Source organism: Salminus brasiliensis, chromosome 10 (assembly GCF_030463535.1).
Source record: "Salminus brasiliensis chromosome 10, fSalBra1.hap2, whole genome shotgun sequence".
Lineage (NCBI taxonomy): Eukaryota > Metazoa > Chordata > Actinopteri > Characiformes > Bryconidae > Salminus > Salminus brasiliensis.
In genome coordinates this window covers 38,860,279-38,882,100 of record NC_132887.1, presented here as the reverse complement: position 1 = coordinate 38,882,100, position 21,822 = coordinate 38,860,279, and the positions used below count along the sequence as shown (strand labels likewise).

At 42.2% G+C, this 21,822-nt stretch overlaps 3 protein-coding genes across 10 annotated transcripts in view; 2 read left to right on the top strand and 1 right to left on the bottom strand.

The window, feature by feature from the left end:
* Positions 1-1,691: 1,691 nt before the first annotated feature.
* ecd (ecdysoneless homolog (Drosophila)) lies at positions 1,692-7,038 on the bottom strand. 4 transcript variants are annotated; one of them, XM_072690580.1, is made up of 13 exons: positions 6,960-7,038; positions 5,941-6,153; positions 5,591-5,796; positions 5,310-5,488; positions 4,941-5,133; positions 4,720-4,848; positions 4,100-4,225; positions 3,913-3,998; positions 3,707-3,813; positions 3,081-3,288; positions 2,855-2,922; positions 2,324-2,520; positions 1,692-2,091 (listed from the first exon to the last, which is right to left on the bottom strand). In XM_072690580.1, the coding sequence occupies exons 2-13, from the start codon at positions 6,134-6,136 to the stop codon at positions 1,897-1,899; spliced, it is 1,890 nt and encodes a 629-aa protein (XP_072546681.1). In that variant the 5' UTR covers positions 6,137-6,153; positions 6,960-7,038; the 3' UTR covers positions 1,692-1,896. The 4 variants fall into 4 exon arrangements, with proteins under 4 accessions (XP_072546681.1, XP_072546682.1, XP_072546683.1 ...); XM_072690581.1 differs by having other exon boundaries at positions 1,692-2,088; XM_072690582.1 differs by having other exon boundaries at positions 3,707-3,998.
* Positions 3,288-16,243, top strand: thumpd2 (THUMP domain containing 2). 3 transcript variants are annotated; one of them, XM_072690061.1, is made up of 11 exons: positions 3,288-3,340; positions 7,814-7,944; positions 9,397-9,529; positions 9,762-10,024; positions 10,715-10,792; positions 12,993-13,045; positions 13,140-13,227; positions 13,996-14,067; positions 14,239-14,353; positions 15,244-15,364; positions 15,826-16,243. In XM_072690061.1, exons 2-11 carry the CDS (start codon positions 7,843-7,845, stop codon positions 16,133-16,135), a joined length of 1,335 nt encoding a protein of 444 aa, XP_072546162.1. In that variant the 5' UTR covers positions 3,288-3,340; positions 7,814-7,842; the 3' UTR covers positions 16,136-16,243. The 3 variants fall into 3 exon arrangements, with proteins under 3 accessions (XP_072546162.1, XP_072546161.1, XP_072546163.1); XM_072690060.1 differs by lacking the exon at positions 3,288-3,340 and having other exon boundaries at positions 7,737-7,944; XM_072690062.1 differs by lacking the exon at positions 3,288-3,340 and having other exon boundaries at positions 7,737-7,944; positions 15,884-15,970.
* A 2,379-nt stretch (positions 16,244-18,622) lies between these two features.
* map4k3b (mitogen-activated protein kinase kinase kinase kinase 3b) overlaps positions 18,623-21,822 on the top strand; it is a 29,263-nt gene continuing 26,063 nt past the window's right edge. For all 3 annotated transcript variants that reach the window (XM_072690058.1, XM_072690059.1, XM_072690057.1), the window contains exon 1: positions 18,623-18,824. In XM_072690058.1, the coding sequence (XP_072546159.1) occupies positions 18,729-18,824 (96 nt within the window). In that variant the 5' untranslated portion in view covers positions 18,623-18,728. The remainder of the gene's footprint in view (positions 18,825-21,822) is intronic.

Here is a 21,822-nt window from a genome sequence, read left to right as displayed (position 1 = left end):
TGCCAGTCGTAGCATATAAAAAAACCCTGTATTTTGGCTCTTTAACAACCTCATAATGGTAGTGTTTGGCGGCATTCAGGGGAAAATGTATGGCGACATGTTGGAAAGGCTTTACTTCAGCCAGGCACCTGATTCTACTTCGTTTAATTAGCTAGTTTTGAAGCGATTGTATAAAACAGAGGTTTCTAAAGATGTGACCAGTGCCTTCGTCACCTTAGAGAGTATCTAATCTAATGTAATGGTGGAGTAATGACTGAACTGGGTTGGCTAATGACTGGGTTAGAGCTTTACATTTACATTTACATTTACATTTATGGCATTTAGCAGACGCTCTTATCCAGAGCGACTTACATGGTTACTGGTATTACAGATGTGGGCCAGTGTAGTGTTAGGAGTCTTGCCCAAGGACTCTTATTGGTGTAGCGCAGCATAGTCACCCAGACCGGGAATCGAACCCCAGTCTCCCACATGGTGTTGTTGTAACGCAATGGTAGGTGGTGGTGGTATCTGTTGCGCCACACCAACCACTGCTTCCAGAGCTGGGTTCCAGTTTAGGCCTAAACAGCCAGACCCACGTTTGGGTTTATCGTCTGTAACTGCAGAGGAGTTTGACAGTAAATATAAAAGTAAATATTAAAACTATATATTTCATGTCTGTCCTACAGACAGCTGTAAAAAAATGTATAGCCGTGCTATATCATTATACCATTGACAAGTAAATGCTGCCTCAGATAATGCTCAGTGTTTCTCCTCACCACCAGTACACTCAACCCACTCCTTTCCCTGAATAAACAACACCGTCACCCATGTATAATATGTCCAAAAGTATACTGGCCATTTCAAGCACATAAAGCTTCTGTAATCAATATATGATTTTAGATTTTTAGAGAAGTACTGCCAATACAATAGGACTCTCCGGAGCAGATAAACATGAACCTGTTGGGAATGGTGCCAAATGATGGTGACCTATCCAATATGTTTGGAATAAGTTTGGAGGAAGGAATTTGGGGTGAGGTGGGATGGATGGTGAAAGCTTCTGTAATCAATATATGATTTTAGATTTTTAGAGAAGTACTGCCAATACAATAGGACTCTCCGGAGCAGATAAACATGAACCTGTTGGGAATGGTGCCAAATGATGGTGACCTATCCAATATGTTTGGAATAAGTTTGGAGGAAGGAATTTGGGGTGAGGTGGGATGGATGGTGATTATCCAACACTCTTGTCGCTAAATGCAATCAAATTCTCACAGCAATGCTCCTCCATGTAGAGACTCCTGGACAGTAGAGACAGTTACTCCAATAGGATCAGCAGGATCAACTCTTTTTAATACCCTTGATTTCAGAAGAAACAGTGAATGAGTAGTACTGTGTCCCAATACTTTTGTCCATATGGGGTATGGGGTGATCAAGTACACCTGGGGCAAGTGGAGATGTGAATGCTCTAGTGCTGACAGTTTGCGTTGTCCTCAAAAATGTTGAATCCCAGTGAGATCCAGGAAGAAAGCACGGTCTGACGCATACAGCAGACTGAGCGAAAGCAGCGCAAAAACGAACAATAGCCTTCCTAGGTATCGTCAGATAAAATGACCAATCATTGACCCTGAGTGTGAGGAATTCCTGTGAGTTCGGTTAATAGAACACCACCAGCTATTCGGCTTATCTGTAAAAGCAGGAGAGGTAAAGCACACTGCAGCTGTACGAAGCATTTTTTTATTATAGGAAACGATTCAAAATTAAATAGAATTTATTTCATTGTCTCCAGACAAACCTGTCAGTGACCCCAAGTGCATAAACATGTTACACAATTCTGTACAAAAATACATACTATATGTAATATCACAAGACAAAGCTCAGAAAATACAGACCACGTGAAAAATAATTCATCTGGTTGCTTCAGGACTGGTCAGCATTAGGGGGCAGGTGGATGCCCAGGCTCTGCAGCAGGTTAGAGGCAGGCCCAGCAAGCCCAGCCTGCGAAGCCAGCGACTCGAGCAGATTAGTGACCAGGTTGAGGTCTACATCCAGAGGCTGGAGCTCCTCCTCAGCTGTCTCCGGGGTTTTTGCTGCATCCGCTTTGTCGCCGCCCTGCTGGAGACATTCAACAAGGAGCGTTAAACTTACACCTGTGGCTGGACGGTTTATTATACTGCTTAACTGCTGGTGGCAGAACTAGTCTTTGAGGACACCTGGGAGGTATTTGCTGTAAAAATGAAAGTAAACACTATAATTGTTACCATATTTAAATATAACTTAAACACTCTATATAATACCCCCTCCTGTAGGGTAAAAGACAGCGGGGTGTAGGTGTTGGAGCGCTCACTTTGCCATTGTGAATGAAACTCTTGCCAACGTTTGTGGTCTGGAGCTCCTGGTCCATTTCATCCATGTATCTCTTCAAATTGTCCAAAGCCTCTGCCCCTTTCTCTTCTCGGGGCCCGAGGTCTTCTTCATCGCCATCATCCTCATCCTCATCCTCATCCTCAAAGTCATCAGAATCCAGCTCCTCGTGTTGGCCACCTGTAAAACAATGTGATCCTCTTTTAAGTAAGTAAGGATTCACTTAATAAACAGTAAAATACATACATATACATGGACAAAAGTATTGGGACACCTGCTCATATTTCACATTTTATGTCTTTTGACTTTCTACTAGATTTTGGAGCATTGCTACGAAGATTTGATTGCATTCAGCCACAAAAGCAATAGTGAGGTTAGTATGTTGGATGATCACCACCCCACCTCATCCCAAAAGTATTGGATGGAGCATCATCCATCAGCTCAATACTTTCTACAGTTCTAACAGAAATGTGTGCACAGTGTTGGCCTGACAGGAACTGAACAAGGAACTTACCCAGCAATCTGTCCATCGCATTGGTCACTGCGTCAGGGTCAAAACTGAAGGGCTCTGACAAACAACTCCTGAAAGCAAAGGTCAGCTACTTAGTAGATCAGGTGGGTTGGGAGCAGGGTCAACTCTCCAGGACCTGGTTTACAACTCCCACAATTTGCAAAAGATAAACGGTCAATGGTGCATCGCCCACTTTTCACGGCTAACAAGGGGTTAATGAGGGCCATACCGTGGCAGTTCAGCTCCTTCGTGGGACGACATGGCGTTGATGAAGCTCTTCATGCCCTGCGTCACGGCCACCAGGCTGTAGCCAGCCTCTTCCTCCTGTTCCTCTCCCTCTCTCACTCCTTTTCCAGGTTCACGTGGGAGGCCCAGACCCCCGCGCTCTTGCAGCAACTTCTCCAGCTCCAGAGGAGTCATGTTCAGCCAGTCATCACCTGCAGGGGGCGGCAGAGAGACATCTCACCACCATCCCCAACGCTCGAGCAGGTACTGATCCTGCTCCAGACGGCGCTCAGTGTGATATTGCTTAGCAACAAAATTACAGACAAATCTCAGCCTTTAAAGATGAGGGAGATACTTAAAGGGGAGGTCCACTGATTGTTCACAAGTCCTAAAATAATTAATGGTTGAGATGTAAATCAGGTCACTCTGAGTGGTTTTGGCGTGAAACGTTCCGTTCCTGAGAAACGCAGCATATCAGAATGGTTCCCAGTGGGGGTGAATGGAACCAGGCGGCGTTATGCAGAGCATTCTAAGGCCAAATAGGATTTACCACTATTTTACCATCACTAACATTACATCTAAAACTCCTGAAGGTCCACTAGTCATTCTGAAGGGGTGTCCAACACATACTGTCCTCTGCTGGGAGATGCTCCTCCTGCTTCTTCAGTTCCTCTAGACTGTAGGGGGTGCTCTCCATCACCTGCAGCACTTCCTCACCTGGGCCGCGAATGCTAGAACTGGAGGGAAAGGAGCGAGAGGGGGAGATCTGATACACTGAACAACTGCTAAGTGATGGATACACTGATCCAGAGAGATTCATATTGTAATTATAGTACCTGCATGTGCTCGTTACTGACTGCTTAAAGAAGTTCTCAGCTGAGGTCATTAGCTTCTTGTAGCACACAGAGCCCTCCAGTTCCCCCTGAACACACACACACACCCCAAAAGCACTGTTACAGGATTATTCAGTTAAATGGATCTGACTTGTGTAACAAAGCTTTGAAAGACGGCCTTCAATTCCACCTTAAAGTAGCCGTTCCTCTGCAAGCTGTCGAGAAAGCCTCTCCAGCGAGGGTCAGCGCTGACCGGAGTCTCCTGACTCCCCTCCGCCCGTCCACTCCTGCTGCACAAGATCTCAAAGCCATGGGCCTGGAGAAAAACAAGGTGGATTAGTAAATGATTAGTAAACGGACACTCATTTTTCCCATGATTCCTTGGGAGTTGCTTGTTGATGTACACCATCTGTTAAGTGGCTGACCAAAATTCGAACGCAGAATGGTTGAGCAGCTAAAGTGGTTCTTACTGGTTGTTATAGTATCCCAGGGTATGCTATGGTATATCTGAGGGTTGCTAAGTTGTTGCTAAGGTGTTACTGTGGTATAGGTGCGTGGTCAAATGTGGGATGCCAAAACCTTTGCACTAAAGATGGTTGTTCCAAAAGCTCTCCCTTTACGTTTGGATAACAGTGCTATGTCCACAAACTTTTGGTCCTTCACATGCAGGGAAAAAGGATCCTCACATTTTTTGTACCGCGACAGTTATAAGAACCAGCGGCAGCTTGCTATGCTATGCTGGGACCCCTGCTCTCTGTGGGCTCCTGAAGGTCCAGGGTCATGGTGGTGGGGGAAGGCCCATGCGCTCACCAGTTTCATGCCCAGCTCATGAGCTTTGTAGTGGGGGTGCGAGCGAGGGGGCAGGGTGTATCCGCTCCTCCGGTCCGGGACAAAACTCTGCTGCGTCAGCTGAGCATACAGACAGCGGGTGAACGTTACCTGAGAGGAGAAAGAGTGAGAGGGTGATCAGCACTGCATACTACATTAGGCTGCTACAGCACTGCACTCTGAACGAATGTGAGGGCACGTACGGATGTGAGGACCCTGGTGTCGGGGGGAAAGCTCCGGAACGTTCTGCAGGCCTGCAGGTCAATGGGGTCACGCAGATAGAAAGCAGATACGGCAGGGGCTATCAGGTCCGGTCTGCGTGACAACACTGCTGCGATGCCCCCAGGCACGTAACAGTGAGCGTGGTGGAGACTGGTCTGGATCTTATCTGGATACCTGCACATGCATATGCACACACACACACACACACACACACACACACACACACACACACACACATTATCTCCACTTCATTACCCCAGCATTAGTGCTAGACAAGCCTAAGACCACAGATTTTGCCCTGGTTCAGGGCCGCACTCTCAGACATCCAGGCTAGTAGCCTCGTCTCTCACCCCTCCAGTCGGTGGTCGATTGCGGATCGGATGCCTTGTTCTGCCAGGCACCGGTCAGCATGTTTGTGCAGCATGCCCAGAGCGTCCTGCACAGACGGCACAGAGTCCCGAGGCCAGCCAACTTCTCCAGAACGCACACGGTTCGGTATGATGTGCAGCTCGCCCCCGTACAGGAACACCTGTAGAGTGATGGACATGCAGAGCAGCCAATCAGCACACAGCCAGGCGTCCGCTACAGACACAAACAGAACCAGTGGGTTTGATTACGGTCACTGTCTTACTCTGTTCTCACTGCTGTCAGGGTCGAGCCATTTGGGCAGATGTTCTGCTGCCTCAATCAGAAGGAACTGCCCATCGTTGTCATGGATACTGGCCGCTAGTTGGCTGAAGGTGCGCGTGAGGTGTTTGAGCAGATAAACGATGAACCACTCGTCCTCCACGTTATCACCAAACTCCGTGCTGCCTCCCAAGTGGGCTGGCACGCCCCCTAGAAGACAAAATGAACACTGCCTAAGAACTCGACCCAGTCTGGGGCAACTGGGCGATGGATGATGATTGATGCTAATTGGTGGAACAACCTCCCCTCCAAACCTTCCCCTTAAACCCACAGCAGCCCACCGCAGGCTCCTACCTTTCTCTGCACGGTAGCTGAGGTTGAACGGCTGCTGCTGCCAAATGTACTGCACCAAGAGAGGAGCGACTTCAGCCAGCAGGTCTTCCAGGAGCTGTAGGAGGGTCTGTTCGCTGGTCTCAGGGTCTGGATGGACTAGGAAGAGCCTGTAGTGGACCACGTCCTCAGGCACAGGCACTTTCTTAAGAGGGTCCATCACAGTGGCTGGTAGTGCTGAGCAATATAATCAATATATAGCAATCACTATACAGTCAAACACAGTCTCCAAAAGCTCTATCACATACATTTTTACTTGGAATAGTTATTAATGCACTGCCTGATGTCTAAAACAGAGTTTTTTTAAGTGAGAGATAGGATTTTTTTTCACAGTCCATTCATGGCGGAGGGGTACGTGCATGGCTCGTAGTTTGGTAAAGTAGTTCTCCCCTAAAGCTTTTCTGATTTTCCTGATTTCTCACTATTTTAACATCATCAACATTACACAAACAACTCAGAAGACATGTGTAGGTTCACTGGCGGGTTCTGGTGGTACATATATAGCCTATACTTGTGTTGCAGTCATGGACACCCCTGGTTCCATTCACCACCATTGTAAAGAAATCCCCAGACTGCAGGTTCCTTTACAATGAAGCATTTCACACCAAATCCATGGTGATTGTGTTCATCTGTACCACTGAATTATGCAGAAATGTGGCAAAACTAAAAAGACTGATTTCCCCTTTAACGTAAAACCAGGATAACATACACAGGGCGCGATTTTACAGCCCAAAGCAGCTGCCCACAGTGTAAAAAAATATTAATAATAATATTTAAATTATAATAATAACAGCTTAGCACTGCTGGATAAATGTGGCTACATGCCTGGATGTGACTGTTTAGCATGTTTTGCTAAAATTATAACCAGGTCACAAGAATACTGCCTTACTGTATATTCACAAATAGTCTTAAAACCCAACAAATGCTTTTTAAAGACAGAAAATCTGAATGAATATGATCTGACTTATTAATCTTTCACTTACTGTTTATTATTTCACTTCATCGGAAGGGCAGAACAGACCCAGACGTAAGCATGTGGTTCTGCACATGCGTACAACACACGGCAAAACAACAGACGCTCGCCAGCTTGGGACGAGTCACGTGTCAAAATAAAAGCCAGATTCAAACGCGCTGTTCACTCAAATGCATATTTGTAAATATTTCAATATTTACCACAAAAATGACAGATAATATTTCAACATGCAAATGAGCTAAAAACGTTTACACGTTCTTGCTGAAAAGTAAAAAAGAGTTTATAAAACATAATCTGAAATGCGACCATTAATACGCCACTAAAACTCGAAATTATATCATCAATTGAAAAAAAAAATTTAAATGAAAAATTATATAATCAATATATAATAACTCTGTTATAAAGTGCCATAGCTAACTTCAATGTTCAATGTCGTTGAATTAAAGAATGAAATAAATGATCAAAATGTAAAATTTTGAAACCGAACCGAATATTATTCAGAGACATAATTCGTTCCCTCGATAAAAAACAAAAAACAAAATTGTCTTCATTTAATAAATCGTTACCATAATTTAAATGAATGCTTTAGTCACAATTTAGAAAAAAAATATATTAAATTGAGGAGAACATATTTTTTGTTTTGGAATAATTAAATAAGCGGGATAAATGATTAGTATTAAATCAATGGAACGTTTTAAATCTATATTATTATATAATATTATTTTTCTACCTTGACACGGTTTTATTTTGATAGGTCCGCTAGGCTAACCCGGAAGTTATGTGGTTCAAGGTGTGCTGCAGGTTTCATGCGTTTCTTGTTTACATCAACCCAAAACAATCAAATTCCTTTAATTAATGTTTCAGAGATTTATTCTGGGCTGTTTGAGCTGATCATGAGAGGAGCTGACGGCTCTATTCGCTACTACTGCACCGCGGGCAGCGGGATGGAGACGTTCCTGCTGGAGGAGGTCAAACACAAACTGGAGGCCACTGAGGTAACCACGAGTTCACCCCACACTCCAGAGTTAAACCTGAATTAAACCTGAATTAAGCCTGAATTAAACCTGAATTAAGCCTGAATTAAAACTGAATTAAACCTGAATTAAAACTGAATTAAAACTGAATTAAGCCTGAATTAAAACTGAATTAAAACTGAATTAAAACTGAATTAAACCTAAATTAAAACTGAATTAAACCTGAATTGAATCTGAATTAAACCTGAATTAAACCTGAATTAAGCCTGAATTAAAACTGAATTAAACCTGAATTAAATCTGAATTAAAACTGAATTAAACCTGAATTAAATCTGAATTAAACCTGAATTAAATCTGAATTAAAACTGAATTAAACCTGAATTAAATCTGAATTAAAACTGAATTAAGCCTGAATTAAACCTGAATTAAAACTGAATTAAACCTAAATTAAAACTGAATTAAACCTGAATTGAATCTGAATTAAAACTGAATTGAATCTGAATTAAAACTGAATTAAAACTGAATTAAACCTGAATTAAACCTGAATTAAATCTGAATTAAGCCTGAATTAAAACTGAATTAAGCCTGAATTAAACCTGAATTAAGCCTGAATTAAACCTAAATTAAAACTGAATTAAACCTGAATTGAATCTGAATTAAACCTGAATTAAATCTGAATTAAACCTGAATTAAACCTGAATTAAACTCTTAACTCATCTTAAAGTCCTTACACCTCTGAGCTCACTGTCCACTTTACTAGAAACACCCACCTGTCTTCTGACTACAACCAAAAAAAAAATCATAACAAACTCCAGTGTTTCCTTATTACAAGAAATTATGTCATAATAAACCTCTATTATTGCGAGAAAATATCTTGTTATTATGAGATAATCTCGTGATCATGAGAAAATGTTTCATTATTATGAGATATTAAGTCATGTCTTATTTATGACAGAATAAAATTTAAATTGCAAAATATTTTGTTAATATGAGATATTATGTCCTAAAAACAACAGAATGTCTTGTGTTCTGTAGTTATCTCGTTATGAGATATTCTGTCCTAAAAACTATGTATTTCATAATATGACAAAATGTCTAGTTATTCTGAGATACTGTCACAAAAACAGTGTTATGATATGACATAATAATGACAACATAGGTCACTTTTGAGACATTATAATATGTAACATTATTATATTATCATATTATGTAACATATAATGTAATGATAATTAAAATTGTTATAATTAATTAATAAAATAATTATGAAATAATCTCATAATATCAAGATATTTTCTCATAATAACTTGATGTTTTTTTCTTTTGCTTGGAAGCAGTATATTTCTGTACTTTACAGACTGTCCCAGACTTCAGCCCATCCTCTGACGCTCAGGTTATCATTATTCTGATTGTGTAACCATTTACCTGTGTGTGTGTGTATGTGTGTGTGTGTGTGTATGTGTGTGTGTGTTAGGTGGAGCACATCCCTGGCCGAGTGTTTTTCCGCTGCACTTCGGCTCTGCAGGAAGTGATGCGCTTGAAATCTGCCGAGAGGCTCTTCTTGCTCCTGCGCAAGGCTCCGCCCACTCCACTTCCCAGAAATCCAGGTGTGCAGCTCGCATCGTACAGGTGTGCAACTAACCTGGAATCGTGATCAGATACAGTAGCTAGCTTTCCAGCCTAATATCTTTAACGTTTATATTTTAGCGATGGTGTAGAAGAAGGAGAGCGTAATGTAAGCTGACTTAACAGAACTTTACAGAACCCGTATCGCCACTATCTAGAACCCTTTTTACTTAGAGTGTCAGAAAGTTTCACCCTTCATCATTCCTCCTTCAGCAAAAGCATCCAGCGCGATACAGCGAAGCATTGTGGGAAGTCCAGATGTTTGGAGCCACGCCCTCTCCACTTGGGCAGCGCTGCAGGCGGAGCTGGACAGCACCCTGGGGCGGGGTCAGAAAAGGAAGAGAGAGGAGCAGGAGGAGGAGGAAGTGAAAGAGGAGAGGCGCAGTGAGACTGGAAGTGTGTCCTCTCTGACTCGCCCCACCTTCAGGGTCAGCTGCCGCTGCAGTGGAGCCATCGCTCGCTGCTACAACTCCCAGGTGTGTGTGGAAGGACATGTACAGTGTATGTGTTTAAGAGTATATACACTAATCAACCAAAACATTATGACCTAATATTCCTCCACATGCTGCCAAACCTCACTCTATAAGACCTCTTAAGGTGTCATCTGTGGGTATCTGGCTCTAAGACTTTCCAGCAGATTCTGTAAATCCTGTAAGTTGTGAGGTGGAGCTGACGTGGATTGGACATGTCGTTCCAGAGCATCCCACGGGTATTGGGTCCAATTGTACCTGGCCAGAAAGGAAAGCAGGACCTTTGTTGTTTCCATTACTCCGAGGTCCAGTTTTAACACTCGCCTGTCTATTACGGGTGCTTTTGATGGTGGACAGGGGTTAGCATGGGCACTCTGACTGGTCACTGCTGTACAGTACCATACACAGCAAGGAGGACTGCACTGTGCATTGGGACATGTTCTGCCTGCAACCATCATTAAACACTTCTATGACCACAGTAGCCTTTCTGCTAGATGGGATAGCCTTCATTACCCCTGTCGCCCGTTTAGGGTCAGTTCCTCCTCGAATCGTTTTTGGTATGTACTCACCACTGCTGACTGGGAACCCCCTTACTGTTCCAGAGATCTCTGACCATAACAATCTGGCTCTTATTGGTCTTAATGTTTTGGCTCAACAGTGTAACTGTTTTAGTGACTCTGTACATTTACCGTACAGAATTTGAGTCGTATCATCGGGGTGGCCATCAGCCGAGAGCTTGGATGGAAAGCTGATCTTCGAGAGCCGACCCTTGAGGTAAACAGATACACACCACACACACACACACGTTGTTTTACTATATGTAGTGAGGACTGTCCGTGATGTAGTATTAGTGAGGTTAAGTAATGACATCTGCACCTTAACCTTAACCCTAAACCTAACAATACTACACACACACCTAACCATAACCTAACCATAATAACCATAACTTTAACCCAATCATAACCATAGTAACCATAACCCAGCTATAACTGTACTGATCATAACCTTAATTTAACCCTACCTTTACTCAAAACCTAACATTAACCATAACCATAACAAAACCAGCCCTAACCCTAACCCTAACCCCATCCAAAACCATACTTACCTTAACCCTAACCCTAACCCCATCCAAAACCATACTTACCTTAACCCTAACCCTAATCCCATCCAAAACCATACTTACCTTAACCCTAACCCCATCCAAAACCATACTTACCTTAACCCTAACCTCATCCAAAACCATACTTACCTTAACCCTAACCCTAACCCCATTCAAAACCATACTTACCTTAACCTTAACCCTAACTCTAACCTCATCCAAAACCATACTTACCTTAACCTTAACCCTAACCCTAACCCCATCCAAAACCATACTTACCTTAACCCTAACCCTAACCCCATCCAAAACCATACTTACCTTAACCCTAACCCTAATCCCATCCAAAACCATACTTACCTTAACCTTAACCCTAACCCCATCCAAAACCATACTTACCTTAGCCCTAACCCTAACCCCATCCAAAACCATACTTACCTTAACCCTAACCCTAACCCCATTCAAAACCATACTTACCTTAACCTTAACCCTAACCCCATCCAAAACCATACTTACCTTAACCTTAACCCCAACCTCATCCAAAACCATACTTACCTTAACCTTAACCTTAACCCTAACCCTAACCCCATCCAAAACCATACTTACCTTAACCTTAACCCTAACCCTAACCCCATCCAAAACCATACTTACCTTAACCTTAACCCTAACCCCATCCAAAACCATACTTACCTTAACCCTAACCCTAATCCCATCCAAAACCATACTTACCTTAACCTTAACCCTAACCCCATCCAAAACCATACTTACCTTAACCCTAACCCTAACCCCATCCAAAACCATACTTACCTTAACCTTAACCCTAACCCCATCCAAAACCATACTTACCTTAACCCTAACCCTAACCCCATCCAAAACCATACTTACCTTAACCTTAACCCTAACCCCATCCAAAACCATACTTACCTTAACCCTAACCCCATCCAAAACCATACTTACCTTAACCCTAACCCCATCCAAAACCATACTTACCTTAACCCTAACCCTAACCCCATCCAAAACCATACTTACCTTAACCCTAACCCCATCCAAAACCATACTTACCTTAACCCTAACCCTAACCCCATCCAAAACCATACTTACCTTAACCCTAACCCTAACCCCATCCAAAACCATACTTACCTTAACCCTAACCCTAATCCCATCCAAAACCATACTTACCTTAACCTTAACCCTAACCCCATCCAAAACCATACTTACCTTAACCCTAACCCTAACCCCATCCAAAACCATACTTACCTTAACCTTAACCCTAACCCCATCCAAAACCATACTTACCTTAACCCTAACCCTAACCCCATCCAAAACCATACTTACCTTAACCTTAACCCTAACCCCATCCAAAACCATACTTACCTTAACCCTAACCCCATCCAAAACCATACTTACCTTAACCCTAACCCCATCCAAAACCATACTTACCTTAACCCTAACCCTAACCCCATCCAAAACCATACTTACCTTAACCCTAACCCTAACCCCATCCAAAACCATACTTACCTTAACCCTAACCCTAACCCCATCCAAAACCATACTTACCTTAACCCTAACCCCATCCAAAACCATACTTACCTTAACCCTAACCCTAACCCCATCCAAAACCATACTTACCTTAACCCTAACCCTAACCCCATCCAAAACCATACTTACCTTAACCCTAACCCTAACCCCATCCAAAACCATACTTACCTTAACCTTAACCCTAACCCCATCCAAAACCATACTTACCTTAACCTCAACCTTACTGTACTTACTTATCCTACATCTTCAAATTAAATCTTTAACATTTTTTCCAGTCCAAGTTTTTAGTTGTGTCTGATTAAACTCTAGTGTTGTCTTTTGTCTCCTCTTGAACACCAGGTGAATGTGTACCTGAGTGATGACCACTGTGTGATTGGGATCCCTCTCTTAAGGTATTTTTTAATATTACTTCTGACCACACTCTGTGTTCATGTTTTAGGAGTGTAGAGTTTATACTGAGCATGCGTATATATGTGTGTTCTCCAGGCATCCACTGGCCAGTCGTGGTTATATGAAACACACAGGGCTGAGGTCCACTATAGCCTGGGCCATGGCATCTCTCTGTCCTGTACAGGTAGGGTTCTAAGCTCAGAACACGAATAAACATGTGCCTGGGACGTGTATGTATGTGCATGTGTGACGGCTAAGCTGCTAAAAAAGACCCTGTGTTGAATCTGGCGTTGTTGTGACCTCACAACCATGATACATATGTGCATGTGACCGTCCATTCACCCTGCAACAGTTTAGCCCCACCCACTGACAGCTGAAGTGATGTGAGGTGTTGTTCCTGTAGATGGTCTAAGGCACAGTTACTGTGGTGGAGAATGCGGGAAAGCAGTTACATCATTGTGGTGCACCTTGCTGTCGGGAAGCAAATGGATCAGTGCAGCATTCCAAAGTATCCACACATCCGAAAGGAGCAGACAATTACAACAGAGCACAATTGCACCTGTACTATTTGGACAAAAGTATTGGGACACCTGCCAATTCATTGTTTCTTCCTAAATCAAGGGTATAAAAAAAATAGTTAATTCCTGCTTTTGTTGGAGTAACTGTCTCTACGGTCCATTAGGCAGCATGGTGCCAATAGGTTGATGATCCTATTCTATTGGCAGTACTTCTCTAAAGGGACTAGAAAAGCTGTGTGTGTGTGTTGCATTTGCATTTCTGTGTCAGCAATGGGTGCAAGTAGAAGTAGCGTTCATTTATCAGAAGGGGTGTCCACAAATATTTGGACACATAGTGTGTCTTAAAGGTATAGTAACAAAAAAAGCCTGTTTAATTCTAAGGGATAAATAATCTCCCTCCTCTCTCTCTCTCTCGCTCTCTCTCTCTCTCTCAGGAGGCCTCTCTGATTTTGGATCCGATGTGTGGAGTTGGCACAACATTATTAGAGGCAGCTCAAGAGTGTCCGGTTTGTACACACACACACACACACACACACACACACACACACACACACACACACACACACACACACACAAACCCCCCACCATTTAATTACCTGGCACCACTTTGAGCACTGTCATCACATACATTTTATTTTAGTGTGTGTGTGTGTGTGTGTGTGTGTATGTGTGTGTAGAATGCTGTGTTTATAGGAATGGACAGTGAAGAGGCTCAGTTGCAGAAGGCCGCAGAGAACGTCGACGCTGCTGGCCAAGAAAGCAGAATGCTGCTGGTCCGGTCATCCTGCATGGGTACGTCTCTTTTTTCCTTTCATCCATCTGTCTGGCTGCACCCCTCACTGTCTCTCTTAATCGTTATTGAAATGCTGGTCTCTGTAGTACTCATATTGGATATGCAAATGAGGCCTCACACAACTGTATGCAGTGAGCGCCATGAGCATATCACAGCTCTGGAGGAGTTGAGTGTTTTGATAAATAAGGGGGTGCTTATGTAATCATGTGATCCATCAACAGCACTTCAGTAATTAATTGGGTCACAATATCACTTTTTCACCTTATCTCGTCACTGTCCAGTGAAAAACGTGTATTACATTATATATTTATATATATTATATTATATTACCTGTTAATTTGCAGGTTTATAATATTTATAGATTTTATCCTATAGATTTATAGTAATACTACAGGATAGTTGGTTAGTATGTCATACTATACAATGCCAAAACATTTTCTTATCTCCAAAATGTCGACTTTAGAGGAGAAGGAAGAAACTTTCTTAACTTTAAATGGAAGTTAATGAAAAACGATTTTATTCCAAGTCGTTTTGAAGCATTTCTATTGGTCCGTTCATCATGACGTTTTGGCACAATGTAAAGAACAGATTTAGATTTAGATCAGATCACGTCAAAAATATCAAAAATGGAGATGCAAGGTTTTGGTATGAGTAATTAAATATTTATTACATATGTCATAGAATGCTAAATATTAATATAGAATCTATTTATTTATTTTAGTGAGGGTTAACATAAAGCACAACAGGCAATGTTGAAAAAGTAGACCAGTGTATAACTGTATTTTACATTCTTCGATCCTGCAGTTATAGTCATGGTTCTGTTTGTTTCTGTGTAAAACGATCACAGAAATCTGGCAACACGGTAAAGGCTTTTCTTTTCCCACTCCAGCTATCCCACTGCCTGCAAGCTCAGTGGATGTGGTCCTGTGTGACGTCCCGTTCGGCAGAAAGTTCAGCTGTAGCAGGGATATGACTGCTGCCCTGCCATACATACTGGCCGAGATGGAGAGGTACGCTATAGGTGCAAATGTTTGTGGACACTCTTTCTAATGAATGCATTCAGCTACTTTGCACAGCTTGCCTAGTCCCCGTGGAGAAGTACTGCCAATAGAATAGGACTCTCTCTGGGGAGCAGATCAACATGAACCTATTGGCACCATGCTGCCTAATGCCAGGCGTGGGCTAAAGGGATTTACAGCCCCCCAGCATTGAGCTGTGCAAGAACTATGTTCTCTGGAATGATGGGTGGTGCTCCATCCAGTACTTCTGAGATGAGCTCTTGTCGCTGAATGCAATCAAATTCTCACAGCAATCTAGGAGAAAGCCTTCTTCCCTGGACAGTAGAGACAGTTACAACAAAAGCAAGATCAACTCTTTATAAGGCCTTTGATTTTAGAAAAGACTATGAATGAGCAGGTGTCCCAATACTTTTGTCACAAGCTGAGGTGTTTAAATGTGTCTGATTTGACAGGGTTCTCCGGGAGGGTGGATATTTGGTTCTGCTGTTAAGTCTACAACTTTCTGCCCAGGTGAAGAAGCTCCTCGAATCGAGCTCGCCCAGCCGACAGCCTCGCGCGACCACCCACGACGAGGAGTCACCTGACAGCACACACACCGTCAACACACACATCTCAGAGACAGACAAACACGGCTGTGAGGCAGAAAGCCTAAAGCTCAGGTCATTGGTTCTGCAGAACACGCACAGAGTAAGCCTAGGCAGCACTGACGCACTCATACACACCTACAGCAAGATGCGCAACACACCTGAAACAGTGTCCTGAAACACAGACACACACCAAGACCAAAGCACAGCCCTGGTACACAGTACATGGACTGTTCTCATAAACCCAGTAAAACTGGGCCTGTTTTAAGAATTATAATAATAATAATAATTATTATTATTATTATTATTAATAACAATAAATTGAAACTTGATCTTACAAGGACACAATTACAAGTGTGTGTGTGTGTGTGAGTGTGAGAGAGAGAGTTAGAGTGTGAGTGAGAGACAGTGAGTGATCGCAGTGCAGTATATTGAGTAGTGCTCTGCATTAACAGCATTCCTCATGTCATTACTCACTATCCTAAACCAGATATCTAAGTCAGGTGACTCAGCTTTCTCTCTCTCTGTGTGTGTGTGTGTGTGTGTGTGTGTGTGTGTGTGTGTGTGTGTGTGTGTGTACGCGCACGCACACATGTAGGGTGGGGTCTAAAGATAATTGTATAAACACCAACCTGTAAGGTGGGAAGTGACATGGGAAGTACTGTCTGAGTTCATGACTTTTATATAAAAACAAAAATCCATATATATATATGTGTGTGTGTGTGTGTGTGTGTGTGTGTGTGTGTGTGTGTGTGTGTGTGTGTGTGTTAAGGTTGTGGACAGTCACGGAAATTGTATTGACATCATAAGCAAATGTATTTGGTTATATATTAACAGTACATATTTTTTAAACGTAAAAACATTCACTTAAACTAAAATTGAGTAATAATAATAGTATATTTCTTAAATTAATTATTATATTATATATTAATATATATAATATAATATATTATATTATTATATTATATGCACCAACCCATGGCTATGACTCTGCTTACAAGCCAGGTTTATGAGGCGCTTTGCATCTAATAACCATGTAATAACAAGGACAAATAGCAAAGCTAGTTGAGCCTGAATAGCGCCCCCTTGTGTAGAATCCCAAGCTTGCTAAATATGAGTTCATTAGTTAGTTACAAGCCAAGATTTGGACGAAATGGACAGAATCTGCATGTCTGTTTGGCACGAATCTTGTAGAATTATGTTTACCCGTTTAGTTTATGTGCTTAACACAGCATGGATGTGAGCGTCTTCAACATTTTCAAAGTATTGCTCACATTGGAGAACATTTCTTAGGAGAGAAACACACCAGTGTCCTCAGATCTTTCCTTAATATATATATAGCATATAATTTGTCTCTATTTTTGGGTTTTCTTTCTGTAGACTTTTTTATTTTATTTAAATGAAACCCATCCAAACCCATCCAAAAAGAGAAGACCAGCCCTGTAACACACTCATTCCTAAGCTGAAAGTGTTTTGGGAGCCACTTCAGTCCTTTTCTTTTTTTATTTGAAGTAGAACATTTTTCTCTCAGTAATATTTTAGGCTCCTCTTCTTGCTCTTTTATGAATCCACTGAGCGGAGATGCTAAATCTGTTAGCAGCAGCAGCTTTATTGCCATTTGCAGCCTCCAGCGCTGGATGCGCCGAGCGCATGCGCACTGCGCGACGGAGGCCATGTTGCGGTCGGTCCAGTTGCTTGTGAGTCAGTTTACCGAACCGACTCTTCCGGTCACCGTTTCAGCGACTCGACCGTTCCGATTCAACGATTCATTCCAGGCTTCGCAGGAGGAGGATGCAGCCAGAGACGGTATAAGGACTTTGCTACAGCCTCGTTTCACAAGCCCTTTTCATTACAATAATAATTATATTAAACATAAGTGTCCGCTACTTTTTTCAGGCATGAGTTTGACAGAAAAGCTTCAGCTTCTAAAAAATATTTAGGTTTTATTTTATGTAATTATAATTGTACTTTATGTAGCGGAGCTTCCAGTGGTAGAACCCTGCATATACAGAGACATTCGATTCAGTGAATCAGTCTGCGGTCGGTACCTCCTAACACTAGCTAATTTCACATTTTACAGTACTGCTTAATTAATAAATAAGTACAAATTATTCGGCAACAACGAATTATTAAATATATACTAATTATCTGCTAAATGATTTATTTTATTAATTTAGCACATACTAAATATTCAGTAAGAAGTAATTATTTAGTTCCTACTAATAATCTGCTACCTATGAATATTTACTAAATATTTAGTTATTTAATAAATACAAATTATTCAATATCTATTTTTTCTACTCGTTGTTTCAGAAGCGATTATTCTGTACCTACTCATTTAGTAATTGATTATTTACTAATTACTCAGAACGTTCATATTACTAAAAAATTTTCTGTATCGACACCGTATTATTACTACGAATTAGACCAATTATTCAGTACATACTACTAATAATAATCCAGTATAAAAATAATTATTCAGTATTTAATAATAATAATTAATAACAATTCATAAATTATTAAATAAGCAGTTTAATTATTTTGATATATATATTTATATAAATAATTAACGCACAAAATAATTCAGTGTTGAAAGGGTTAATCCGTGAACCGAGCCGCTAGCCGATTCACTGACTCCGAGTGGAACCGAGTTGTCGGTACCGATTCCCAAGCGCGACTGGTTTCTGACTCGTTGAGCGGCGCTCCGTGTTTCCTCTCTCGGCTCGGTGTTTCTCCGACACGGCGCGGGGGACAAGCGCCCTGGTCCCGCCATGAACTCCAGCCTGGACCTGTCGAGGCGAAACCCGCAGGAGGATTTCGAGCTGATCCAGCGGATCGGCAGCGGAACCTACGGGGATGTGTACAAGGTGCCTTGAGCTGGAGCGTAGCTTAGCATAGGCGCTAGCAGCGTGATAAAAACAAACGGGAGCGGCCCGCTCTGGTGTTGTGGACCACATAGACAACGATTGCTGGGAGTGTGGTTTTTGTGATGGGGCACAAAAATAGGGTGACGGGTGTGTGTTTTGGGTGCTGCGTTGAAGGGAGGGAGAGAAGGAGGGAGGGAGGGATAGACGGTGTGGTTTGGGACACTGTTGCTTTTATGACTTGCATCATTGGCACTCTTATTGCAGCCAGGTCTCTGGCTGGCACTTACTGTGCTGTGTGTGTGTGTGTGTGTGTGTGTGTGATGGTGTTGGGGATGGGGGGCATTGCTGAATGGCTGGGGGGTCGAGGGGGTTTGAGTGCGTACACTGATTTCAACAGCATCCTTGATAATAGTGCTGACTTTACTTGGCTGCTTGTCCGAATTGTCCGTTCCACCTTAAATGGTGCAGCAGTTGCATTCTGGCGCCTCAGGCGCCAGAATGCAACTGCTGCACCATTTAAGGTGGAACGGACAATTCGGACAAGCAGCCAGATTAAGCTTCATATGTAGATTTTTATAACCCTGGCTAATATAATAAACTATTATTAACTATTATATACTATTAAAATCACTTCCACGATCAACACACACACCATTTAAAACCTAAAAAAAAATTAGACCATAATTAAACCAATAAAAGTGACTTTTATTTTGTTAAATTCTTGCTACCACAGAAATCTATTGATGTACTTTTTTTTTTTTTAACAATTTAGAGCCAAATGTGTCATATTTAATATAACTAGCTACATCAGCCAAAAAATGATTAATTATGTTAAAAGATAATTCAGTAATACGTCAATAATAATAATAATAATACAAATCTAAAATATATGAAATAAATGATACAGCAATGGGGATCTATATGAATGATGGATTAAATGTGATATATGAATTATGAAAAGGGTTTTAGCTTAGCTTAGACATAATTCGGCTAATTCGTGGGCTAATGCTGTAGCTAATAGATATGTAATAGCTAGCTAATAGCATATTTGAGGCCCTGATTGTGTCTGTACTATATATATATATATATATATATATATATATATATATATATATATATACACACACACACCCTCACACTTAGCTTAGATACTTCATTTAAAACAGCTCGTTTTACAGCCTGGTGGTTGCGAAATGCAAAATATCAGATCAAAGTCGTTCATTAATCGCTAATTAGACATTGTATGAGACAGTGCTGTCTTTAATAGATGTTAATTAGATAGGTAATAGCTGGCTAATAGCTTCGTTAGCATGTCCTGAGGGCTTAATTGGGCCTGTACTGGACCCTGTTGTAGCTGATGGAGTCGCTAATAGATAGACCCAAAGACTGGGATTTCGAGGGGTCAAAAAGGTCAAAATCAAGTATACGTAGTTGTCCGATCTTATCCGAAACGTGGAGGGTCAGCCGGGTCACACATTTGGTGTGGTTTTAGTCGTTAGCACTGTAGCTACAAGGCGACGACTGGGTCAGAACATCTCCATAACATCAGGCAGGTCTCGTGAAGGGGGCGCTCCCGGTATGCAGTGGTCAGTACCTACCAAAAATGGAGACACCAGTGGAGAACCAGCAAAAGGTTCATGAGCGCCCAAGGCCTAGGGTGACCCTGGGCTACTTTGCTAAAACACACAATGTGTCCAAATGTTTGTGGACGCCCCTTTTAATGAACGCATTCAGCTACTTTATGTTGCTCACTTTGCTGACACAGATGTGCAAGTGCACACACACACACGCACGGCTTGTCTAGTCCCTGTAGAGACGCACTGTCGAGAATAGGACTCTCCGGCGCATTGAGCTGTGGAGCAGTGGAAGAACTGTGTTCTCTGGAATGATGGATGGTGGAGCTCCATCCAGTACTTTTGGGATGAGGTGGGATGATGATGATGATCAGGCAACATCCCGATCTCACTAATCCTGTTGTTGCTGAAGCAATCGAATCCTCACAGGAGTGCTTTGGCAAAATCCAGTAGAAAGCCTTCCCTGGACAGTAGGTCTAGATTTAGAGCTGTGGAGCTGTTGTTTAAGCTTGGATGATGAAGTGAAGTGTTACATCCAGAGTGTTACAGACTTTCCCTAAACCCCTCCTTTTCCCTGATGGTAAGACAATTATCTTGTAATTACCAACTGGGCTCGCTTCTAATATTAGTGAATCATTTATTAGGACAACTACATTCTTTACGGATGACTTGAACACTGTTAACATCCAGTGGTTCTTCGTGTTCGTTTGGTTAAATATTGCCAAACTGGTGAGTTGACTCTTCTTCGGGACAAGTTTTGTCCGTCTTTCTCTCGACTGGAGAGCCAGAGCTCGTGTACTTTGCTTTTACTGTAGGTTTTCTATCATTTGTGTCCCAGCATTCGTAACCAGACTGAGTGTCTTTTGAGTGTGAGTTGTTTGGCCTTGTTCTTGGGACCGTTGACCTGCTGAAAGCTTCTCCAAAGCTTTAGTTATTAGAAGACTGAAGCAAAGCCTGAAGCAAGCTGTGTGACAGTATCTCACATATATTGTGCACCATCCATTATTCAGTTTAACAAGATTTCCAATCAATCCCCGCTGAGGAAAAGCATCCCGTCAACACGATGCTGCCACCACCATGCTTCACAGTTGGGATGGCGTTAGTTGAGGAATGGGCTGTGTCAGGCGTGCTTTGATGGTTTCATGTTTTTATTTCAGCAATGGCTTCTTTCTAGTGGTACACAAAGCTCTTAAGTGCACCTTGACTTCAGTCTCAGCCAGTGAGCTCCTTCATAGCTTCTTCAAAGTGATTCTTTGCCTATCTGTGGCTTCCCACACAAGCCCCTTCTTGAGTTTTGAGGGACGGCCTAGTTTAGGTGCTGTCCGGATGGTATGATACAGCTTAGATTCCCTCACAATTGATCCAGCAATGCTCAATGAGATCTTCAAACACGTGGATCATAGTTTGCAGCCTCTTCAAGCCTG